The sequence below is a fragment of the Fusarium oxysporum genome, chromosome XI (assembly GCF_013085055.1).
Source record: "Fusarium oxysporum Fo47 chromosome XI, complete sequence".
Classification (NCBI taxonomy): Eukaryota; Fungi; Ascomycota; class Sordariomycetes; order Hypocreales; family Nectriaceae; genus Fusarium; species Fusarium oxysporum.
Window position 1 is genome coordinate 1,696,347 of NC_072850.1, and position 19,195 is coordinate 1,715,541.

Genomic DNA, 19,195 nt, shown 5'->3' on the forward strand with positions numbered 1-19,195 from the left:
CTTTTGAAGTTTGGGCTTAGACCTTGAAATACATCAGTGCACCTGTAAAGGCAACACATTACAAGACATGGACAAGGCACCTGAGTTCTTGTCAATAGCAGTAGCACTAAGTGTAATGACCTCAAATATTAGAACAAAGTAAGATGCGTAAAAAATATTGATAGAACGTTGTTCCATGTATCAACAGGCTGAGTGACTCTTGTCCCCAGTACAAGACTGTATGTCTTCAGTTCCCATTAAGTATTTTGTCACTGCCATAGAACTAGAGGATATCGAAAACCTGCACGAGAACTTTATTCTCTCTTCCGTGATTCTATACCGTCGGTCCGTAGGACATTCGGTCATGCATTGTGGAGTCTCACGTCAGCAATTCCTGCTCGAAGAAGGTGAATTATTAATTCCACAATTATGATGATATCTCATCGTATGCATTATATATTGCTCAAAGGCCAAATAAATATAATGAAGCCCTCTGAACTCAGAAGTACAGCGCAAATAACATCATCATGTTCATCCATCGGATCAGAGCTATTGTCTTTCTTGCGACCCTTTTCTATGGCAGTTGTAAAGCTAACACCAATGGATTGTTATATCCTACGCGAAAAGTCGCCGGCATATCAGTCATCAACACGCCAATCGTTCAAGATGCTGAAGCATTCGCGTTGGAGCATAGTACCTACCCCATCTACAAGCACGTCATGCGGTCTTGGCTCTACGGAGTCCTCATGATCAATGCCAACGAAACCTTCAGTGATAGAATCGACTTCGAAGTCCACGCTGTCGCCACCCTCTTGCACGACCTTGGCTGGGACACGACAGAAGCGTCACCCATCATCAGCGCTGACCGTCGGTTCGAAGTAGACGGGGCTTTCGCAGCGCGTGAGTTCATACAAGAGCACCAAGATGGAAAGTTTTGGCATGAGAGGAACGTTCAACTTGTATGGGATGCGATCGCGCTTCATACAGAAAGGTCTATATCATATTTCAAGGAACTAGATGTGTATCGAAGGGCATCGCAATGGACTTTTCGGGACCAGCTTATGGTGTTTCGGGAGAGGACTATGCTGCAATTGCCAAAGCCTTTCCGAAAAGTGATCTCAAAGACAGTGTCAACCAGACTATCATCTGGCTTTGTGATACGAAGCCTGAGACCACATATGGTGAGTAATTCTGCTGCCTATTGCGTGGCCTCTACTGATATGTTGCAAGCACTTGGATGCAGCCTTTTGGGGAGAGATACGTTGACAAATATGACCCGAAGGGCAAACAGAGAATTGGTTTGATCTTCCAGCATCTTACGACTGGGAATAGTTGATGCCTGGAACAGGCTCACTTTTTGGAATACGAGCCTTGTTTCAAAACTAGCGAGTGGGGGCCATTATTATACGACGTAGCCAATCCTTGAGTAGCGGCTGTGAATTTCTCCGCTCAGCCACGGACATTCGACAAAGGTAGCATCATCAGATAAATAGTTAACCTTGAGTTATTAAATACTTAACCGCTTTTTTATACTTGCATGAGATATCTCATAATGCAACTGGGTGACAGGAAAACCCTGCTTCGGAGGTTAAATCCGGGTGATCAATCAGCCACTCAACAGCGACTTCTCAGCAATGCGCGTATTCCCGGGGTCGCGCAGTGGTTTTTCGACCATGAGAAGACACAGGATTGGCTGAGCGGGAGTGACGGTCGTGTGCTTTGGCTCGATGGACCAAGTATCTCACCTACTTCCAATACTTCTTCGTGCCCGGCTGACAAAACTCAGGCGCAACTGGCAAGACTTTTATTACCTCGCGTCTTGTGAGCCATATTTTAGATGACCAGATCCTATCAAGTACCGGAGCCGCCGTATATCATTTTGGTCGGCATGAGCTGCAGTACAACCTCGCTGACTACAACCTTGCGCTGCGATCTATCACTAGGCAGTTGGTATCACAACTTCCGGAGGAATCTACCCTGCCAGCCCGGATTCTGGAGACTATTGATGATGGCTTTGGAGATGCCGAAACTACCGTGGCTATACTGCAGATGCTAGCATCTGAGTTAGATAGGATTATCATCATCTTCGATGGGGTCGACTCCTCGAATGAGGCTGGTTTACGTGAACTGATGGAAATTCTGCTGAGGAAAAAGACTCGATTGCGAATAATGATGACCAGTCAAAGTCCACCGTCCGATACATTCATTGACACCTTTGGTATGAGCACGATCACAGCTCGCGCAACAGACCAGGATTTGAGTCTATACCACGCGAAAGCTATTGACGAGGCACCTGTCAGTACGGAGGTCCTGGATGATTCTCATACCAGGCTGTTTCCATACCAGAAACTTATGGATATGGCTGATGGCCGGTAGGTCTCGTTGCGTTTCTGAGATAGCATCCGCTAAGGTCTCTTAGGTTTCTTCCTATCATACGAAGTTGGTTCACTAACATCGCATCGCAACCGAACACGGTTCTTCTCAGCCTGGTGGAGTCCTGGTCACCAAACTCTAGCATGGATGTCCCACGGACCTTTTGCGAAGCTCTAGCCAACGAGATCCAAACCTCAAAACATTCAGACATGACCCTCTGCTCGCTTTACTACCTAGTCTACGGCGAAGAAAACGGATACACCTTTACTCCATCAATGCTATGGGAGGCTCTCATCGCCTGGGGTATCAGAGACGAAGACAACACAGTGTTTACTCTGACACAAATATCCAACGCCTGTGCTGACTTCGCTTTCATCGACACTGAAACGAAGATCATGAAGTTGCGATCTCCATTACTAATGGACTATTTGCGAACTGAGGTGTTTGGCGATAAGTACCACGCCCGACACATCAGGGCAACGTTTCGGTATTTGACAAGAGGCGACTACGAAGGCGCATGCAAGTCGTCTGGCGAGCTAAAAGAGAGACTCAGAGCTCATCCGTTTCTTTGCTATGCCGCTAGAACCCTTTCACCAAGCCTCGCAGCCTTTCCGGCATTGTCCTACGACAAAGATTTTCTAAAAATGACAGCTTCACATAGATCGGTAGACTCTTATCTTCAAGCTGCTGAAGCATGGCCTTATATCGATGAAGAGAGCTATGATGAGTTCGAGGCCGAGGAGGAGAGATGGCGTTGTTATACGAAAGCGTATACTCCCCTTCACCTCGTTGCTTATTTTGGAGCCAGAGAAACATTGATCCAGTCGCTTGTTGATCGCGGTGACAACATTGAGGCTCGAGCGGCAAATGGACAAACAGCGTTGCACATCGCAGCTGAGATTGGGGATTCGTCACACACCGTCAAGCGGCTATTGGAATGCGGGGCCAATGTCGCTGCAGTGGATGAAGATGGACTTACACCTTTGGCTCATGCGATAGTATATGGATGCTTGGAATCAGTGAGGCTGCTCATCAGTCACGGTGCGGATATTAAAGCGCTAGATGAGGAGGATTTATCAGAATGCTCTCGCGAGAAACCCGATGTTGCGGAGTTTTTAGTAGGGCTTGGGGTTGAGATGCCAGTAGAAGAGTCAGAGCCAGAAGAATAAAGAAGAAAGTACCAGCAATTGTATACTACACAGTGATAAAAAGGAATTCATTCCAATGTTGCGTCTCATGGTTGAGAATGGCTGGACGGCAAAAAACATACAACACCGGGGATTCGCTGGTCGTCACCGACCCAACTACTAATCCAGCGCTTCGCAGCTTGACTATGGGAGAGCGGACGGGATCCCGTATTTTCTACGAGCTTTGGTCGTATGTACCTGATGTCGATTAGTCGCAGACTATATCGATTGGCTGTAGCTACATCCTCACAGTCTTGCGAACCAATGGGGGCCATTGATTTCCAACGGCTTTGTTGACGACCTTGGCCTGACAGGCTCAACTCCCCAGCGATGCTAGCAATACCCGCAAGGCGAACAATGGGGCAACCAAGGTGAGATATGCATACCCAACAACGTCGATACATTTTCATCATTTGCATAAATCTCGACTTACCAGATATTTGTTTCCAATATTGACGATGGCGCCGAATTGCTGCGGTGCCCCTCCTGATTCATCCAGACAGGTAAGGCAGTAGGACTGGTTCCTGGATATAAAATAGAGATCTCGGGATGCTGCTAGAGATTATGCATATACTTAAAGGTTTTTAACAAATAGAAGTCTGCAATAATTCGATACCGCGGATTTGAGCTCGGCTTGATAACATTTTTGCCTGACACTTTTCACAGGAACCAGCAAATTATGCCATATAGCAGTTCCTCGTCCATTCTCTCTTGAAGAAGTCCTCAAGACCTCTTCTCTCATAGCATGAGTCGTTCTGTCTTGACACTTAACCCTCGGTGTATTCCTTGCTCTCTACCGTCTGGAGCGAGGTCGTAGCCTTTTCCAGGCTCAGACATACCGGCTTGTTATCATCACCGCTGACTGAAGCTTGTACTGGCTCAGATTCATTGCCTCCAGGAGATTTCTGTTTGAGACTTAGAGCTCCAACACTGGAATCAAGAGACTCAGCCTCTAAGATTTATTAGCCAAGGTTCTGTCTTTCTACATCTTGTAGTCGTAAGGATCCTCTACTTCCTCCCATCACATAGATAGATCCAGTTTTAACCTAACACCTCACATTTGTTCTCACTTGCATTTTCTTCACTCTTTATGCTGGCCATTGACGTCTTTTTCTTGTTCCTCCTCCTCTGTCTGACTGACAATCTCATAGGTTCTGTAGCTGATGGTGTAATCGCGATGAAGTTGACTTCGTCGAAAATATATTCTTTCAGGTATTTGAGGTGACACCTGAAGAATGAATTTTGTCGGATGCTCAAGAGTAATGAGATGCGAAGGTCTGGATCCTTCTGCAAATTGCGTCCCAATTTCCAACAGGTCCACGCAGTTTCTTCAGGTCTGAGAAGGTTTGTTTGACAAAATCATATAGAATTGTCTCAATTTTGAAGTAGGGGACGTATTCGCATAAGCATATTCCACATCCTCGCAGGCCATCGAAAACTCCATGTGTTGTTCATACAGACGGCCCATAGCGTATTTTTGAACTCGTTGCAGAGAAGCTCATCGCCAAGACACCAACATCTTGCATGAATGTTCGAAGATGACGGCGATGTGAAGTCATCATAAGTTCCATAGTACAGCCATTCCATAAAAGGTTGAATACTGCAGCATCATCATCCGGTAGGTTAATATGCGGTTTGGGAAAAATAACAGAACCCGAGGACATTGCTTTCAGGTACGGGGAATGGTGAGAGATCATGGCCATAGGGAGCGACCACATGTTGGCTGCCCTGTCCTCGATACTCGAGCCGACTGAGATGCTAGTGCTAGTCCCACGAAGTCTGTCAAAATTAGTTTCGTTTCATCGATAGTTTGGCGGCAGACATATATATCCAAGGGCCTTCCTGGAGCTACTTAAGGCACGCTACATTGATTGGTAAGAAGGTTCGTAAATATATTCGTTTTCGTTTTGTTGTATGACTCCAACCTATACTCCTCAAGGCTGAAGTCTCTGTGATCTGGGTGTACATTAAAGCTTATGTAGTTAAGGAAAACCCTCAATGACTGACCCCTTCTCTTGGTATGGACGTATTGGCTTCTCTACCATGTTTGGGATAGTAGTTGCGCTATGAATCAGTGTCAATAATGCTTTCTATAAAGGATATACCTTCAGTATGACAGATGTACCTCATTGTTGAAGTCCAAGATAAGGTATGCCAGAAAATGTTTCTATATTGGATTCTGTGTTCAGAGACTAACAAGGAGAATCTTCTCTTCTCTCCCGAAAAGCTATCGCTTCTGCTGGAAAAGGCCTATTCACGAGTATCGGGGACATAGAGTCTGACGGCCGAATGCGACATTTGTTCAAAGGAATTTACAATACAAAAATAGGGGCGCGCACTGAAACAGGAATGGGCTGCTCGATGGCAGGTGGCCAATAGGGTGATACGACGCGAAGAGGACTGGGGCTGTGCTACCCTGAAGATAGAACAGCTCAAGTCCGGGTGGGAGCTCGATGCACGTACTGGTGATACTCTTGCCTTACTTGAATTCTAGAAGCTTATAAATTGTCGCTGAATTCTTTTAACAATAAACGACTTTATTTCAGGTACATTTTGGACTTCGAGATAAGAGCTAAAAGTTTGTAGCAGCAAGCACGAGACCAAATTCGCAATTACTCTCCGGCCGTTGGGGTATGAAGCGTTTTGGATAACTATATCAGATAACTCCGTTCGAAAATAGTATGACATTCGGACGTAAGTGAAGTGACATATCACTATCAGACTCCAGATTGTTGAGACTGACTTGTACATACAGTGTATCTATTATCTAAACCAACATTCGATCCATAACTATTAACCCACTCTATCGTCCCTCATACAAATTACGTCTAATCAATTCTTGAACGCCTGATTCATGCGCTCTGTTGGCAACTCCTGATTGTTGAATGAAACTCTACCCTAATAACAACGGAGCCTGACTCCCCAAACGCCTTTACTGCCGCAAGTTTACTCCATGTATCCAGAAGCAACAGGCTCATCAATTCCTTCTTCGTGTCTTAAGTAGATTCTTGTCAGGAGCGTTTCGTGTTTGCAAAGCTTTATCAACTCACCGTTTGTAGTGTCTTTCTAGCAGATCCTTGCGATGGAAGCGTCTTTGACATACTGGGCATTCGAACTGGGGCTCTTGGTGCGAAGACTGATGCCGCCTGTTGTCTATTGAGCATACTTTCTTTATCTGAAATGTAAGTGGAGAAGTTGTACCTTAAGTGCTCAGCACGAGTGTATACCTGATTTTGTTAGTAGGTAATCTACATCTTCTTACAAAACGGCGTACCTTTTGGCATTCGGAACAAACGTGAACAGGCTTTCCCTTTTTCGCCTTTGAGACTTTACCAGTTGGCGTGCTCTGAAAGTCGTCGTAACTATCCATTGAAAACTAGAGCGCTTGCAAAACGAACTAAAACATACAAAAAACGAGGAGCAAAAAAGGACCGAATGCGGCTGCGATAAATTGCCACTGGATATCCGAACATCAGCGCATATTTAAAGACAGATTTCCCATGGCTTCCGTAGCGAAGCTGACTTCTCCGGCGGGCTTCGTAAGTCCTGTTTAACATGAGCCACTCGCTGAGTAGTCAGAACGAGGCTTGCTCCGTGGCGTTGACGAATCCCAACTCCTCAATCCGTCGATCACAAAAATAGACTCGGACCTTGACCAATCACAATCACCAAGCGCCGCATAATCCCTGTGATGAATGCGAATTCTCAGCCTTGGGCAGGGGTGCGTATGGGGGCTTGCTGACATCATCGTTTCGGGGCGCACGGAAGAGATTCAAATGCCGAGGATGACGTGGAATCCGAATATAAGTGATTAGATAAGATAATGGCCTGAATTAGTTTGGAATCAAGTGATACTTTTCTTATTTTGAGGGACTTCGGCATGCGTGGGATGGAGATGGAGGTGTCCGAGGGTCCCGTGGTGGCTGGGCATACGGACATATGCCAAGGCTATAAGAGTCACAGCGTTTCACTGCCCCAAACCCTGTGCAACGGTTCGGACAATGCCAATTGACCGATCCTCAATTGTGCAGATAGGCTTATTAATCCTTTGCTATCGTTCTTTTCTATTACAAGCATATATCTCAGGTAAGCAAAGTTTCATGCTCTTTCGACTTCTGGAGTTCTCTTGGTTTTGTTATAGGCTGGCAAAGCCCATTCCTTCACCCATCCTGATTCCAATATCTGCTGCGCCTGAGGCCGATTCTCTGGCTTCCATGCAAGCACTCGTTTCAGTAAGTCCAATAGCGCAGCCGCCTCCTCTGAGTTGATGGTTTCCATACCCTCCGATTTCCTCGGCTCTTGTATCCACTGTCTGAACCGTCTGTCCCATGACCAGATATCCTGCTCGTTACTGAGCGCCTGGCCTTTGTTATCAAACCATTTCGAGCGCTTGTCCCACTTGTCCCACCATTCAGGCGGTGGAATACCCTGCAGGTGAACTTGTTGCGCAGTGATGTCGTCCTGGGGGGCGATAATGCCATCAATGAGGGAGCGATGGGCAAATAACTCAAATATCAGACAGCTGAGGCTCCATATGTCTGATTCGAAGGTGAGCGGCTTTGTTGGTTCGAAATACGACTCAGGAGGGCGGACAACGAGGGGCGCATTTGGACTCGCATTTTGTCTTATCTGCTGGCCGGAAGGCGACACCAAAGTCACTCAGTAAGAGTTTGGCATCGCATAGGGAGATATCATCACTTGGAAAACCAAGTCAAACAGGCAGAACAGCATAATAAGGCACGCCGGTTGGTAAAGGTTCTACAGACCCGTCTAGACGAGCGATAGACTTCAGCTTTGGGGCACCGAACTTTGCATACAACTGGTCGATCGACAGGTTGTTGAGCGAAGCTGGAAGTTGTAACAATAGGTTGCCCAAGTGAAGATCTTGCGAGTGGCTTTAGTAAGTGTTTGGATGAAGGGATCAGAAACTAACGTCCATGGGCATAAACGCGCGAGTGAACATGAGCCACAGCTTTTATAACTTGAACAGCCAGAGACCTGGCCACGTCTAGTTGAAACAAGCCTCAGTCAGATGAATCTTTTGTATCTATGAGGCTGCATCGTGCAGGTGTCGTGATAAGACATGGATGTGATCCGTTGGGCCAATTAACAGTGAAACAGTCAAGAACTCGCGGGACCATTGTTTCATCTGTACCGGTCATTGCGAGCCTCGAGAGAATATCGACTTCATTTTTATCTGCATATGAAGCTCCAACCTTCACTGCAACGTAGGTGGATGAATTTCGGTCGAGGGCAAGCCAGGCGGTTGAGAATGTGCCATGCCCAGGTTTGTGCACTATCTGGTAACGGTCATGACGCAGAGTATCATTAATCTGAACAGGATGGTAGCCTCCGGGCCGATAATCTTCAAGTACCTCGACTTCTTCGATGTACTTATATCTGACAGTTGGCGTAGACATAGCTTTGCGGGATGCGTTGGAGTAAGGTCGATGAGTTGCAAAAAGCTGAGTATCAAATGAACGGAGGCGCGCCGGAAACACGCGTCGCCTAAAAGGAAATAATGACAGGCGGAGCATGAGTGAAAGAAGGTGAGTTCCGAAGATGAGCAAGAAGGTAGGAAGCCGTGGCCGACTTTGCCGTTACAATTTGAGCCTTTGAGCGCGTGACGTTGGTTATGTAGGTAAATACCGCTAAGTCCGTTATGATTCCATAAGCTTACAGACTCCTCAGTGCAAGCGCTTGCGGCAAATCGACAGACTGGGGCGTATGCACCAAAGCGAAGTTGGCGCGTGCCAGTCAACGCTTCCTCTTGGATAACGGAGTATTGCTTCTATTGTTAGTTGAATTCTGGAGACTGAATAAAGTCTGTAAATCATGCTGGCAGGACAAATCGTATGTTCAAGGAGCTCTTATGCATGTTGGTTGTGAAGTCCGTCGACCTGAAACAAACGCGCCTTCAACGAAATCATGCCAATGAGAAAGAATGTTGGACTAATTTTTAGATCAGTAAGAGATTGACCATTATGAACAGTTGAAAGGGTATAAACCGGTATGTTATTCTCTCAAAGCCTTCTTCTTGATTTCCTATCTTTAAGAAGTACACTAAAACACAACAGAAATCACTATGTCTACTGTCAACATTATCAAACAATATTTTCATGCAAGGAACGTCCCTGTATCCGAGGAACGTACGCGGCGTCTCATTGCTCTCGCCTACCAAACAGCCAAGGTAAAAGGAGCTTTACCCAAAGGCAGTCTTTGTGCAGTACGTTTGTTTCTTCCACGAACCGTCTAATTTTCCACCTTGGTGATTCTAATGATCGACGACAGAAAGATCCTCTATAAAAAATATGTTCAAAGACATATCCAGGATTATTTAATCTACTATTGGATAGTCACAGACAAGAATTTGCCTAAAGCTATTAGGTAGTGTACAACATTTATTTTCATGATGCTGAGTCTCAGCACAATAGCTATTCAATTCAGTGGGTTGCATACTCTAAGACGCCATAACGCCATGTAATTTAGCCCCGCCAAAGTCTTTCTCCCAACCAACAAAGGCAAAACCACGTAACACCACTGAAAATAATTTTCACACCCAAAGCACCACAAAAATGAATTGCAACCAGCAAAAGAAAAGTTTTAGAGCTTCAATGATGGTAATGCGTAATCAGGGAATCGAACCCTGGGCTCCCCGACGCTGCTCGAATGGCAACGGAGAATTTTACCACTAAACCAATTACGCTACTGGATGTTGTTGACGATCGAAGTGCAATTGGACCCCAGGCATTTACAGCCAGAAGCACCATCGCACGCAATATCGATAGCCTCCCTAGGAAGTGGTTGTTGGCTGATGGAATGGTTGAAATCAATAGAGGGAGTTCGGGTCCAAGTTGAATAATTGCCTTTGCTGTGGCGTTTCATGGCGAGCTGAGTGTACATTCTCCCTGCAGCAAACTGTCTGTTGACAACCAACAAAGACATTTAATAGTATCGTAATTATTCGTTGCTTAAACAATTTCGCAGAATGAGACATCTGGTTCAATTGCTCCGGTTGACTCTTTACTCCCAGCTTCCCCAAATTCATGCCGTTCCTCTTCACTTCTTTGAACACGACAAACTCGACGACCATGAAGCACCAGGTGGTCATCGCCACTTTCCTTGCAGCGTTTAACAATGCTGCTGCGAAACAACTGGCACCAGTGAAATTGGAAACTTGGTGCATTACCTATGTGTCAACCTACCTTGTCCCCCTGCAGGCTTCCTCAAACTTGACAGAGATTGGCGAAGCAACTAAGTACTCCAGCCTGGCACCAGCTTTAGACGTGACAGCTGCCGATAATGCTTCATCCGTCACGACTCAAATAAGTACTGGTATATCTTCTCCATCAAACTGTTAGGAGTGCTAACAGCATAGAAGATACAAGCTCTTCAGCTTTTGAAACGCAGCTCGTGGACGACCAATCAACTGAACCTCAATCTGGCACCGAGTCCACGGATGGCACTACAATCGTCCCAACAAGCAGTGTTGAAGCCGAATTGACCTCGTCGTCAAACACTGCCTCAGCATCAAGCATTGGTACCGAGCCAGCTGGTCGATCAATCATCTTCCTCATATCCCTTACCGAAAATGACAAACGCGATCTGAGCAGAAGAGCTACTGGCGGCTTCGTTGGTAACGAAAATCCGGGAGTCTGTACCTTCGCTGCTGTCTTTACCCTCTCGGATGATCAGCTCCTTGAAGATGGTATACCCATATACTACGCTGGCGAAGAGTTTAAAGAGCTCTCTGGACAAGGTCAAGCACCCAGCGATGCCGTCACAAAGACATTTTTGTCTTCGGGCGGCGGTCTTCAGTTCACCAATGCTAAGCTGCCTGGAGGTCAAGCTGGGTTCTGTCAGGATTCTAGTGGGAAAGTATACATCACGTTTTCTTCGGGGCCACCGGGTTGCATACCAGTTGATCTGTCGGTCTATGAAGGTATGTTATACTTGACTCTATCCGTTCGGTGCTGATAATTCTGTAGTTGAACAGTGCCAGAATGGCAGATTACTTGGTCTTGATACCTCGAGGACAAGTAGCTCTGATCTTACTGAACCGACACAGGATGTCACCTCAACAGGGGAGGCACCAGGTCAATCCCAAACCCTCTCTGCATCGTCAGCCGATTCCATATCAGTCGAGTCTTTCACTACGTCAAGCTCCTCAACGACCGGAAGCACCGACACTGCAACAGTCCCCTTTGGAACGATGACCTCTTCATCGCCTGGCTTGTCTATTACAACCACGGTCTCGCCACTGTCGTCGTCCTTCGATTCCTCCGGGTCTTCAGCAACAGACAACTCTGGGGTAGAGGAGGGACAGTCGTCTTCTGTATCAGAAGAAGGATTCCCTGAGACAGCGTCAACCTCCGATGCGGCATCAACTGACGTCACCTCAGACACCGTTACCGACGGTGACGGCTCTACTACATCGCAGAATATATCCGATGAGACACCCATGTGGACTGATAGTTCGGAGACAGCAACCAGCTCAGACATGCCAACTGAGCCCGGGGCCAGCGCTTCCACGAAAGATGTTCCACAAACTTCAACAACTGGTGATATTACCTCCGAAATCCTTTCAACCACTATGGACGCCTCTACAACCAAGCCAACTACTGTTCCAACCATAAACGCCTCTGTTTCCGGCATAACCTCTCCAGATGGGGAACCTCCCCTCAGCGTTCGTGACGAAGAATGTTCAGACCTCAACGTCGTTACTGTCAGTCCAGCAACAGTGTAAGTATGATCAGCCACAGTCTTGTACCATGTCCTAACCAAAACATTAGTACCGTGACGGAGGTTCGCAAACGTCGTATTGTCCGAGGTATTATTGTCGCCGAACATGTTATGCCAGTCACGAGAAACGTTGCCCCTCGTGATGACGATGACGTGGCTACTACCGTTTTTTCTACCCAGACGCCCGAGTATGCTACGTACTGCGGTTCTGCAGATGAGTATTACGATGCTTGTTCGAGTCTTGGTGTAACGAGGTTCACGACTACTTTGTCAAAGGAGACGGAGACGACTACTGATATTATCATTACTTTTCGGTGAGACGGAGGTTCACCGGGTAGCCTCGTATAAAAATGCAGCTACAGGGTCTTTCATAATGCTGAATATCACCAAATTGAAGCTCATGTCATTACACTTGATCCTGTATTCAATGTTCAATGCTCCGCCTATCACATGATGAGACAAATAAAACATCCAAATGACTCCAACTACTGCAGCCTACTTCTGCGCCTTGACACGGCAGAGAACCCATCCAAGGTAGATGGGCTTCTTGCTAACAACACCATTTTCTGCAGTGAGATCCTTGGTGATAGGCACAGTGCCATACTGATCCTTGTACATCTGGCATCTAATCTGGTCCATCTTGGGAGGCTTGACACCCTTCACAGTAGAGTAGACGTTAACAAACTCCAGCTCTGTGAGCTTGTTGTTCTTCTGGTGGGTGAGAACGCCGAGAGGGACGTTGAGAGGAAGAGTACTGTCCTCTGGTTCGTTGACGGTGAGGATGGCGACGCCGACGTGAGGCTTTTCCGTAGGGGTGGCGGTTACAGCCGTAGAGAAAGTGGCGAGGCCAGCGAGAAGAGTTGAGAAGTGCATGATGAGTGAAGTCTGTTTTGGTAATGGACTACTTTGATGATTGAGTTGATTTGTTGTCTGATATCTCAATTTGTTGGGAACAAGGCGACTCTTTATACTTTATTCATTGACATGTTTTGACTAAACGAAAGTTACAGCGTTATGCATGTTCTGTCAGGCCACGTAGTATTCGGCCAGTTCCCAATCCCTCCAGAGTAAGCAGCCCTTTGTCTTTACATTGTGGCTCTCACTACCATGACCCTTGCCGTTCTCCGCATCGCTCAATCAAGTTTCAAGCCCAAATCCAATCAGAATGAGTGGATTGACCGGGGCCCCGCTCAGAATGGACTCCCTTCAATACTGGCAGAGACGAACAGCCTATACCAGGACACCCTTACGGCCGCTGCTACAATGGGGCAGACTTACATGAGATATTCATGTTGAGAACGAGAATAGGCAGCTGCAAAGGGATCCTGTAAGTAATGTATCGCGTGACATAAAGTAAGCCGACGTTAGTAGGTGACGCCAGAATGCGAGAATCCTCAGAGCGAGTAAGCTCAGTGGATAGAGTTATTTATCCGGGACTCCGAACCAACCTTGTTGAGCTGATCTGGATGACTGCATGAGGCTATGCCCTGGCTGAAAATCCTATATTGTAAGTCTCCAGAGACAAGGTGCATAAAATCCACTCCGCCTGGTCTGAGCCAATGCCTTACGCCAATAAGCTTACGGTGCACGTTGCTGTCTCGTATTGGGGCAGCAATCGAACGTTTACGAAATTGCCGTCTTCTGCTTTGTATGTCCACGGCACTTTGATACAAGCCCACTCTGGTTTCTCTTTTCCAGCCCTCTGTGAACTTTCCCTTGCCTCATTGGTTCTCGCTTCAGATCACGTGTATGCTCTCGACGAATCTTGGTTGCAAGCGATGTCGATCGTCACTCCACTTTGAACGTTGGGCGCGGAGAAATTCCAAGATGATCAGTTTCATATATCGCGCGCCTAAACTCCAGCCCAATCTCTTGTTAATGAAGGTAAAACCCGTGGATTGCGAAACTGGTCATTAAGAAAACCTGGCCTGGCACCAGGACATCGAGTTTCAACCGGTCCGCGTCGTGTTCTGGCAAGGCCGATCGTGTTTCCTAGAGCTTTCAGGCTTCGGATGAACTGTTCAATTGGTTAGTCCCCGCGCAGTATCGTGGTACTTGGGCACTGATAAGCGCAGTTCTTCGCCATGGTACAGCAAGTCGCTGTAGCATTGTATGATCGGGGTGACTTCTCTCGCGGGGACAAGCGGCGAGTCTTTGGCTATGCGGCATATCACTGGGGCATCATCATCATGCCCGATGGTCACGAGGAACGAGACTACCACGCCTTCTCTGCTACCGATGTATCCGAGATCAATCCAGTTACTTTTCGCATGCACAACCCTACCATGACTTGGTGGCTCCGAGCCGAGGAAAATGTCAAGCCAGATGAAAACGCCAAACCGCTTGGGTGTATCGTTATCGGAGAAGTGCCAGAGGATGTCACGTTTGCCCAACTCGATGACTTGTTCCATTCTATATCTTTACCGGTAAAGAATACGCATCCGCAGCAAAGCTGTGTGACTTGGATCATGTATGCCGTACAAGCCCTTCAGGAGCATGGTTGGGTAACGCAGTTTGATCTTGATGAGTTCAAGGACCGGGTCGTCTCTTATGCCGACGAAAGGATGGAAGGATCAAACTCACAGGTCATATTCTATCAATCCTAGCAATGCTCCTATGTCTTTTTTATGCTGCCAATATACCCTCTCGCTCCAGACTTCACCAGCTGGCTCTCACCCCATCCAGCAAGCGATCTTTGGAAAAATACAAGCCTCATCTCCTAACCTTTGAAGGCCGGTTATGCCGTCGAACATTGATCGAGGGCTTTCACGCGGCAGAGCCGTCTCCATGTCTCAATCCATACTCACTGCTTTCAAATTGAGAATTCAATCAGCACCCTTGTATACCTCAGGGGTTTCTATAGAGGCTGATGCTGGCTTGAGATGAGTTCAATTTCTGACGATTGGGTAAGGATTAGCATGTAATCTATGCTAGTGGGATATGATACTGGCTGCTATACGGCGGAGGATAACGAAGCCATGATGCATGAATCCTAGTTCAAAGTTGGCCCAGTATTGACAAAGCGTTACCTGAAGTACACTTTACTTGGCTTGCAGCATTAGTAACTTTCCATTGATATGAACAAATGTTATAAAAAGCGCCGCCAGACTTTATTGTCTCCACCATACAAAGGGTATCTCCTAATCTCGACAATAGGTTGACGATATGGTAGCCAGATATCTGCATTTGGGGTCTAGCGTCCTAGAGTAGCTGCAGTTATGGTCCTCGATATTAAAGACGGTTGCGAATACGTTGTAGCCTAGCGATCTGATTGAGCTCTCTGCGGAAGGCGTTTATTGAGTGATTAGGTAGACCGACCTCTCGTTCAGTGACTGCTCTTGTACAGAACGTAATGTACTTTATGAAGAGGATGGCAGGGAGATAAATGAAGTTGTTGTTACACCGCTTTGACCTTCAATTCACGGTAGCACAAGACTAAATCGACAACCTAATTGATTGCAAGCAAACATTTATATGGAGTACGCGAGGTCTTGGCCATTCTAGAGTTGTGGTTCAGCTTGCAACTAGCTGTCGGTCATTTCCTTTTCCATAGTGAAAATATCTAGGCGTGATTGTGGCAGGAGATTGACTTTAAGGACTGGGCAGATGTTTCTCGGAAGAAGCTGGGCCTGCTATTAGTGTCCTGCATGCTACATGTTCTGTGGAACCCAGCTGGGCCTGCGTTCAATCAGCATCCTCGGGGAGGCTTCTGTCAGATTCGGTCCAAACAATTTCTGTTCAAGCTTCAATGATGAGTGTTCATCATATGACGTACTCAATTATATGGACCTGATTTTCTTGAGAAACTTTGTGTAGTATTGACTTGTCTATCTGAGCGGACATGAGCTAGGTCTTGACTTTGCTACCGTCCCCTCCTCTACACAACCTCGCACATCCGTGATCTTTTACCTATCGAATTGCAATCGAGATAAACTAACTCAGAGACCAAGATCCCGTACCACTAACTTGAGAAGCAGGGTTGACCGGAATATCAAGAGGTCCCTTGATCGCGGTGCCATCGCTGAACGTGAATGAGACCTCGTTGCCGCTTCCGATTATTCCGTTGAACTGCTGAAACCCTCCAAGGCTCTCAACAGAGTTGTACTCCAGGGTCGCAGAGTTACTTTGGAAGGGCTGAGTTGGCGGATTGACGTTGCCTGAAAAGACGTACACACTATCATCGATGTTGAATGTAGCGGTGAAGCGACCAGGCTGGATAGACGTGATAAATCCCTGGGCAGAAGACATCTGTGAGAGAGTTAGAGTCTTGTAAGTACTAAGTAAGGCATGTAAGGATTCTACCTTGTAGACGTGGATGTAAAAGTTAAATATGGAATGTTTGTAGGATAAGGTTTGTTATGCTGTTGGATGAAGAAAGAAAAGGGCTCTCGTGTAGGATGACCCCGATATATATACTTCAGATCAAGAAACTTCCCCTCATTGCTCGCGCTGTTCATATTGTAGAAGGCGGCCCAGATCTGCCGCTTTCACAACGCTCAATAGCTTCCCAGCACGTCAACGTCAAAGCGCTGAGACAGAATACGCATCACAGACTGTCCTCTAGTTTTACATCAGCTTTCAGCTACTGGTTGATCTTTCCCGCGTCTAAGCAGATACTTTGAGGCCAGGCAATTGATCTACGCCAAAAGCAAGTTTTTATGGCATTTTGTTGAGGTTGAGAGATCAGGGCTTCAGAAGATGTCCAATTGGCACTTGCAGCCTTTAGCCGTGTCCTGCATGTCCCATATCACTTGGCAGATTAGCTACGGTATAATCCTCACGGTTGACATCTTTGTGCCAGTAGTAAGAAATTAGTGAATACCAAAACCAAGCCATGGAAAGCTACGGATGATCCATTGACGAATCGATGTACTTCAAACATCTTCTCAACCTTGGCTAGTGAGACAACATATGCAATACGTCGTCAGAACCAAAGCGCAGTCGCCATTTCGAACGCAGATTGCTTTTCTGAGACATCACTAGCCATCAGCTTCCAACTCTCTCTGTGCAGTTTCCAACTTTCAATGAGCCATGTGCGTTGAATACTCGAATACAAATTAAAGGGAAAAGACCCAAGGAAATTGAAGACAGTTAGAGTACATGTCTTCCAGACATGAAAAGTGGTAGGTTGTGATTACAGTGTTTCCTCTGGCATTATACTAATGCGGTACGCGTGTACATGATGTATAGACTTTCCAGCCCTATATATCACTCAGGCCACCTTGTTGGATAACAGAGGTTTCACTAGAGAACGTAAGTGAGCTGTCACATTCTCTAGTGCGAAGCCAGCTTTCAGCTAGCTGGTGATCTTTTCCACGCTGAAACAAACCGGCAGATCCGAGCACGTCATAATGGCGAATGGTTTGTGCTCAATGCAGGGCTGTTTGAATGTGTCTTCAACTGATACGTACAGTAGCTGCAGCATCTAATAGCTCGCTGTACGTAGACGTAAGCGGTGTATGTATTATGCGTATCCAACTGGGGTCAATAATTGGTCTGTTGCTTTGACTACTGTACAGGAGTGGCTGGATGATGTCGCAAACGCTAATGTTGCCCCTGCATGGACACTGGCAGAAGCGGTAAGCAATGGCCTTTGTTTAATGTGAGCTTGCGCTCCATAATTATCCAGGGTTGTATAGCTGCTACATTTGCCACAGCCCTAGCCAATAGATAAATTGAGTTGGTTTCAGGTTTGCATCCTTGGTGATTTTGCGAGGGCGTCTAACTTACATTGGATGCTGAGCATTTTGTCGAATCCGTGAGTAGTTGACAAGAAGGTTTGTTGATCTAACATCCGCTAAAGTTACAGGCTACTGTAGTGCATCCAGTAGTGGTTGTTGTCCTATCGACCGCCCTATTTCTTCCAGGTTCTATGCATGCATTACTGGTGCTAGAGCGCTGTAGTGCACGCGCCGGCACAAGTTGCACCTGGAATGCTTTATTTTATTTTTTTTGGACCGCATGGTATTTAGCAGCTGGTCTACTGAATCCGAAGATACTTGTATAGCAAACATTTTTTGTGTTTTCCAATACTTTCTATTCTACTTATAATGTTTATGATGGGCAGGTTCAAGCAGTCTTGTCCTGCAATTTATCCAGCCTCACTGCAAATGCACACAGAAAACTTCACCGTTGATCCTCTCTCCTCTGAATGGCCAATGTCATAATAATATTACGAGTTATAATTGATATACTGAGTTACTAAATTCCTGGCATTACGAAGTGATGCTCTCAGATTGAGAGCCGTCGTAGATTACTCTGTACCCATTGTCCAACGTCTGTAACCGGACCCCAAGGCAGCCTCAAAAGGCCAGCGTTTAGTGCAATGCAACATAAACTCGCCCTTCAACAGATCATGCGATATCTGTGCAAGTTGCCTTAGCTGGCGCAGAAATTCATCCTCATCAAATCGACGGCCAGTGAAAAGATCCAGTTCAATCTGAATCTTCTGCCTTATCAGATGCATCCGTTCCCATTGGATTCTATGGACCAGTTGCTCGTTCTCTGTATTGTCTAGGGGCACTATGTAATCAAAGTTACAGCAGGACCGATTGAACAGACTTATGTGTAATTCGATACGGCCATTGTGAGTGTTTCTGACATCTATTGTATCGGGCTCCCATTCATATGAAGACTGAGAGGATGTAGAGCGGTCAGGACTTCGCTCAGCGGGCTCGTACGGATAATACTCCATTATTTAGGTGTTCTTATGACGGAGACTTATGTGGAATGCAGGGAGTTGAGTCGAGCTGTTTAGCCAGTGGAATGTAGTCGGTGCGAAATATTTACTGGGAGAACATGCTCGCCTCGGTTCGACTTTTATAGGTTGGTCCACTGCCGTGATGCTTGGTTGACTTGCTTCCTGATGCGCTTTTGTATCAGCTTTCAATCAATGCCGTATGCTGGTTCTGTCA

The 19,195-nt window shown here is 46.5% G+C and overlaps 9 protein-coding genes and 1 non-coding gene across 10 annotated transcripts; 4 read left to right on the forward strand and 6 right to left on the reverse strand.

Moving 5' to 3' along the window:
* Positions 1-506: 506 nt before the first annotated feature.
* FOBCDRAFT_265518 (uncharacterized protein) lies at positions 507-1,245 on the forward strand (the record flags this gene model as incomplete). The annotated part of the gene is made up of 2 exons (XM_059611355.1): positions 507-1,160; positions 1,210-1,245. The coding sequence occupies 2 exons, from the start codon at positions 507-509 to the stop codon at positions 1,243-1,245; spliced, it is 690 nt and encodes a 229-aa protein (XP_059468078.1).
* A 255-nt stretch (positions 1,246-1,500) lies between these two features.
* On the forward strand, positions 1,501-3,534 carry FOBCDRAFT_170843 (uncharacterized protein). The gene is made up of 3 exons (XM_059608465.1): positions 1,501-1,715; positions 1,766-2,351; positions 2,399-3,534. The coding sequence occupies exons 1-3, from the start codon at positions 1,517-1,519 to the stop codon at positions 3,519-3,521; spliced, it is 1,908 nt and encodes a 635-aa protein (XP_059468079.1). The 5' UTR covers positions 1,501-1,516; the 3' UTR covers positions 3,522-3,534.
* Positions 3,535-3,968: 434 nt separating this feature from the next.
* Positions 3,969-7,039, reverse strand: FOBCDRAFT_254140 (uncharacterized protein; the record flags this gene model as incomplete). The annotated part of the gene is made up of 10 exons (XM_059611090.1): positions 6,814-7,039; positions 6,741-6,766; positions 6,590-6,685; positions 6,003-6,029; positions 5,665-5,706; positions 5,202-5,318; positions 5,023-5,139; positions 4,610-4,767; positions 4,379-4,491; positions 3,969-4,091 (listed from the first exon to the last, which is right to left on the reverse strand). Exons 1-10 carry the CDS (start codon positions 6,907-6,909, stop codon positions 3,969-3,971), a joined length of 915 nt encoding a protein of 304 aa, XP_059468080.1. The 5' UTR covers positions 6,910-7,039.
* Positions 7,040-7,514: 475 nt separating this feature from the next.
* Positions 7,515-8,959, reverse strand: FOBCDRAFT_254141 (kinase-like domain-containing protein; the record flags this gene model as incomplete). The annotated part of the gene is made up of 4 exons (XM_059611091.1): positions 7,515-8,168; positions 8,257-8,423; positions 8,473-8,562; positions 8,623-8,959. 4 exons carry the CDS (start codon positions 8,957-8,959, stop codon positions 7,638-7,640), a joined length of 1,125 nt encoding a protein of 374 aa, XP_059466232.1. The 3' UTR covers positions 7,515-7,637.
* A 665-nt stretch (positions 8,960-9,624) lies between these two features.
* FOBCDRAFT_245280 (uncharacterized protein) lies at positions 9,625-12,599 on the forward strand (the record flags this gene model as incomplete). The annotated part of the gene is made up of 6 exons (XM_059610671.1): positions 9,625-9,765; positions 10,492-10,642; positions 10,704-10,874; positions 10,921-11,481; positions 11,624-12,281; positions 12,332-12,599. 6 exons carry the CDS (start codon positions 9,625-9,627, stop codon positions 12,597-12,599), a joined length of 1,950 nt encoding a protein of 649 aa, XP_059466233.1.
* On the reverse strand, positions 10,164-10,245 carry FOBCDRAFT_t266. Its single transcript has one exon. It is a non-coding gene; the product is annotated as a tRNA-Gly (tRNA).
* Positions 12,600-12,684: 85 nt separating the features above from the next.
* On the reverse strand, positions 12,685-13,193 carry FOBCDRAFT_324397 (uncharacterized protein). The gene has a single exon (XM_031192732.3). It carries the CDS (start codon positions 13,152-13,154, stop codon positions 12,777-12,779), a length of 378 nt encoding a protein of 125 aa, XP_031031578.1. The 5' UTR covers positions 13,155-13,193; the 3' UTR covers positions 12,685-12,776.
* A 1,172-nt stretch (positions 13,194-14,365) lies between these two features.
* FOBCDRAFT_281522 (uncharacterized protein) lies at positions 14,366-14,887 on the forward strand (the record flags this gene model as incomplete). The annotated part of the gene is made up of 1 exon (XM_031192733.2): positions 14,366-14,887. The coding sequence occupies one exon, from the start codon at positions 14,366-14,368 to the stop codon at positions 14,885-14,887; it is 522 nt and encodes a 173-aa protein (XP_031031579.2).
* A 1,327-nt stretch (positions 14,888-16,214) lies between these two features.
* On the reverse strand, positions 16,215-16,605 carry FOBCDRAFT_265523 (uncharacterized protein; the record flags this gene model as incomplete). The annotated part of the gene is made up of 2 exons (XM_031192734.3): positions 16,584-16,605; positions 16,215-16,529 (listed from the first exon to the last, which is right to left on the reverse strand). Exon 2 carries the CDS (start codon positions 16,527-16,529, stop codon positions 16,215-16,217), a length of 315 nt encoding a protein of 104 aa, XP_031031580.2. The 5' UTR covers positions 16,584-16,605.
* A 1,929-nt stretch (positions 16,606-18,534) lies between these two features.
* On the reverse strand, positions 18,535-18,975 carry FOBCDRAFT_208558 (uncharacterized protein; the record flags this gene model as incomplete). The annotated part of the gene is made up of 1 exon (XM_054707560.1): positions 18,535-18,975. One exon carries the CDS (start codon positions 18,973-18,975, stop codon positions 18,535-18,537), a length of 441 nt encoding a protein of 146 aa, XP_054563535.1.
* Between the last annotated feature and the right edge of the window lie 220 nt (positions 18,976-19,195).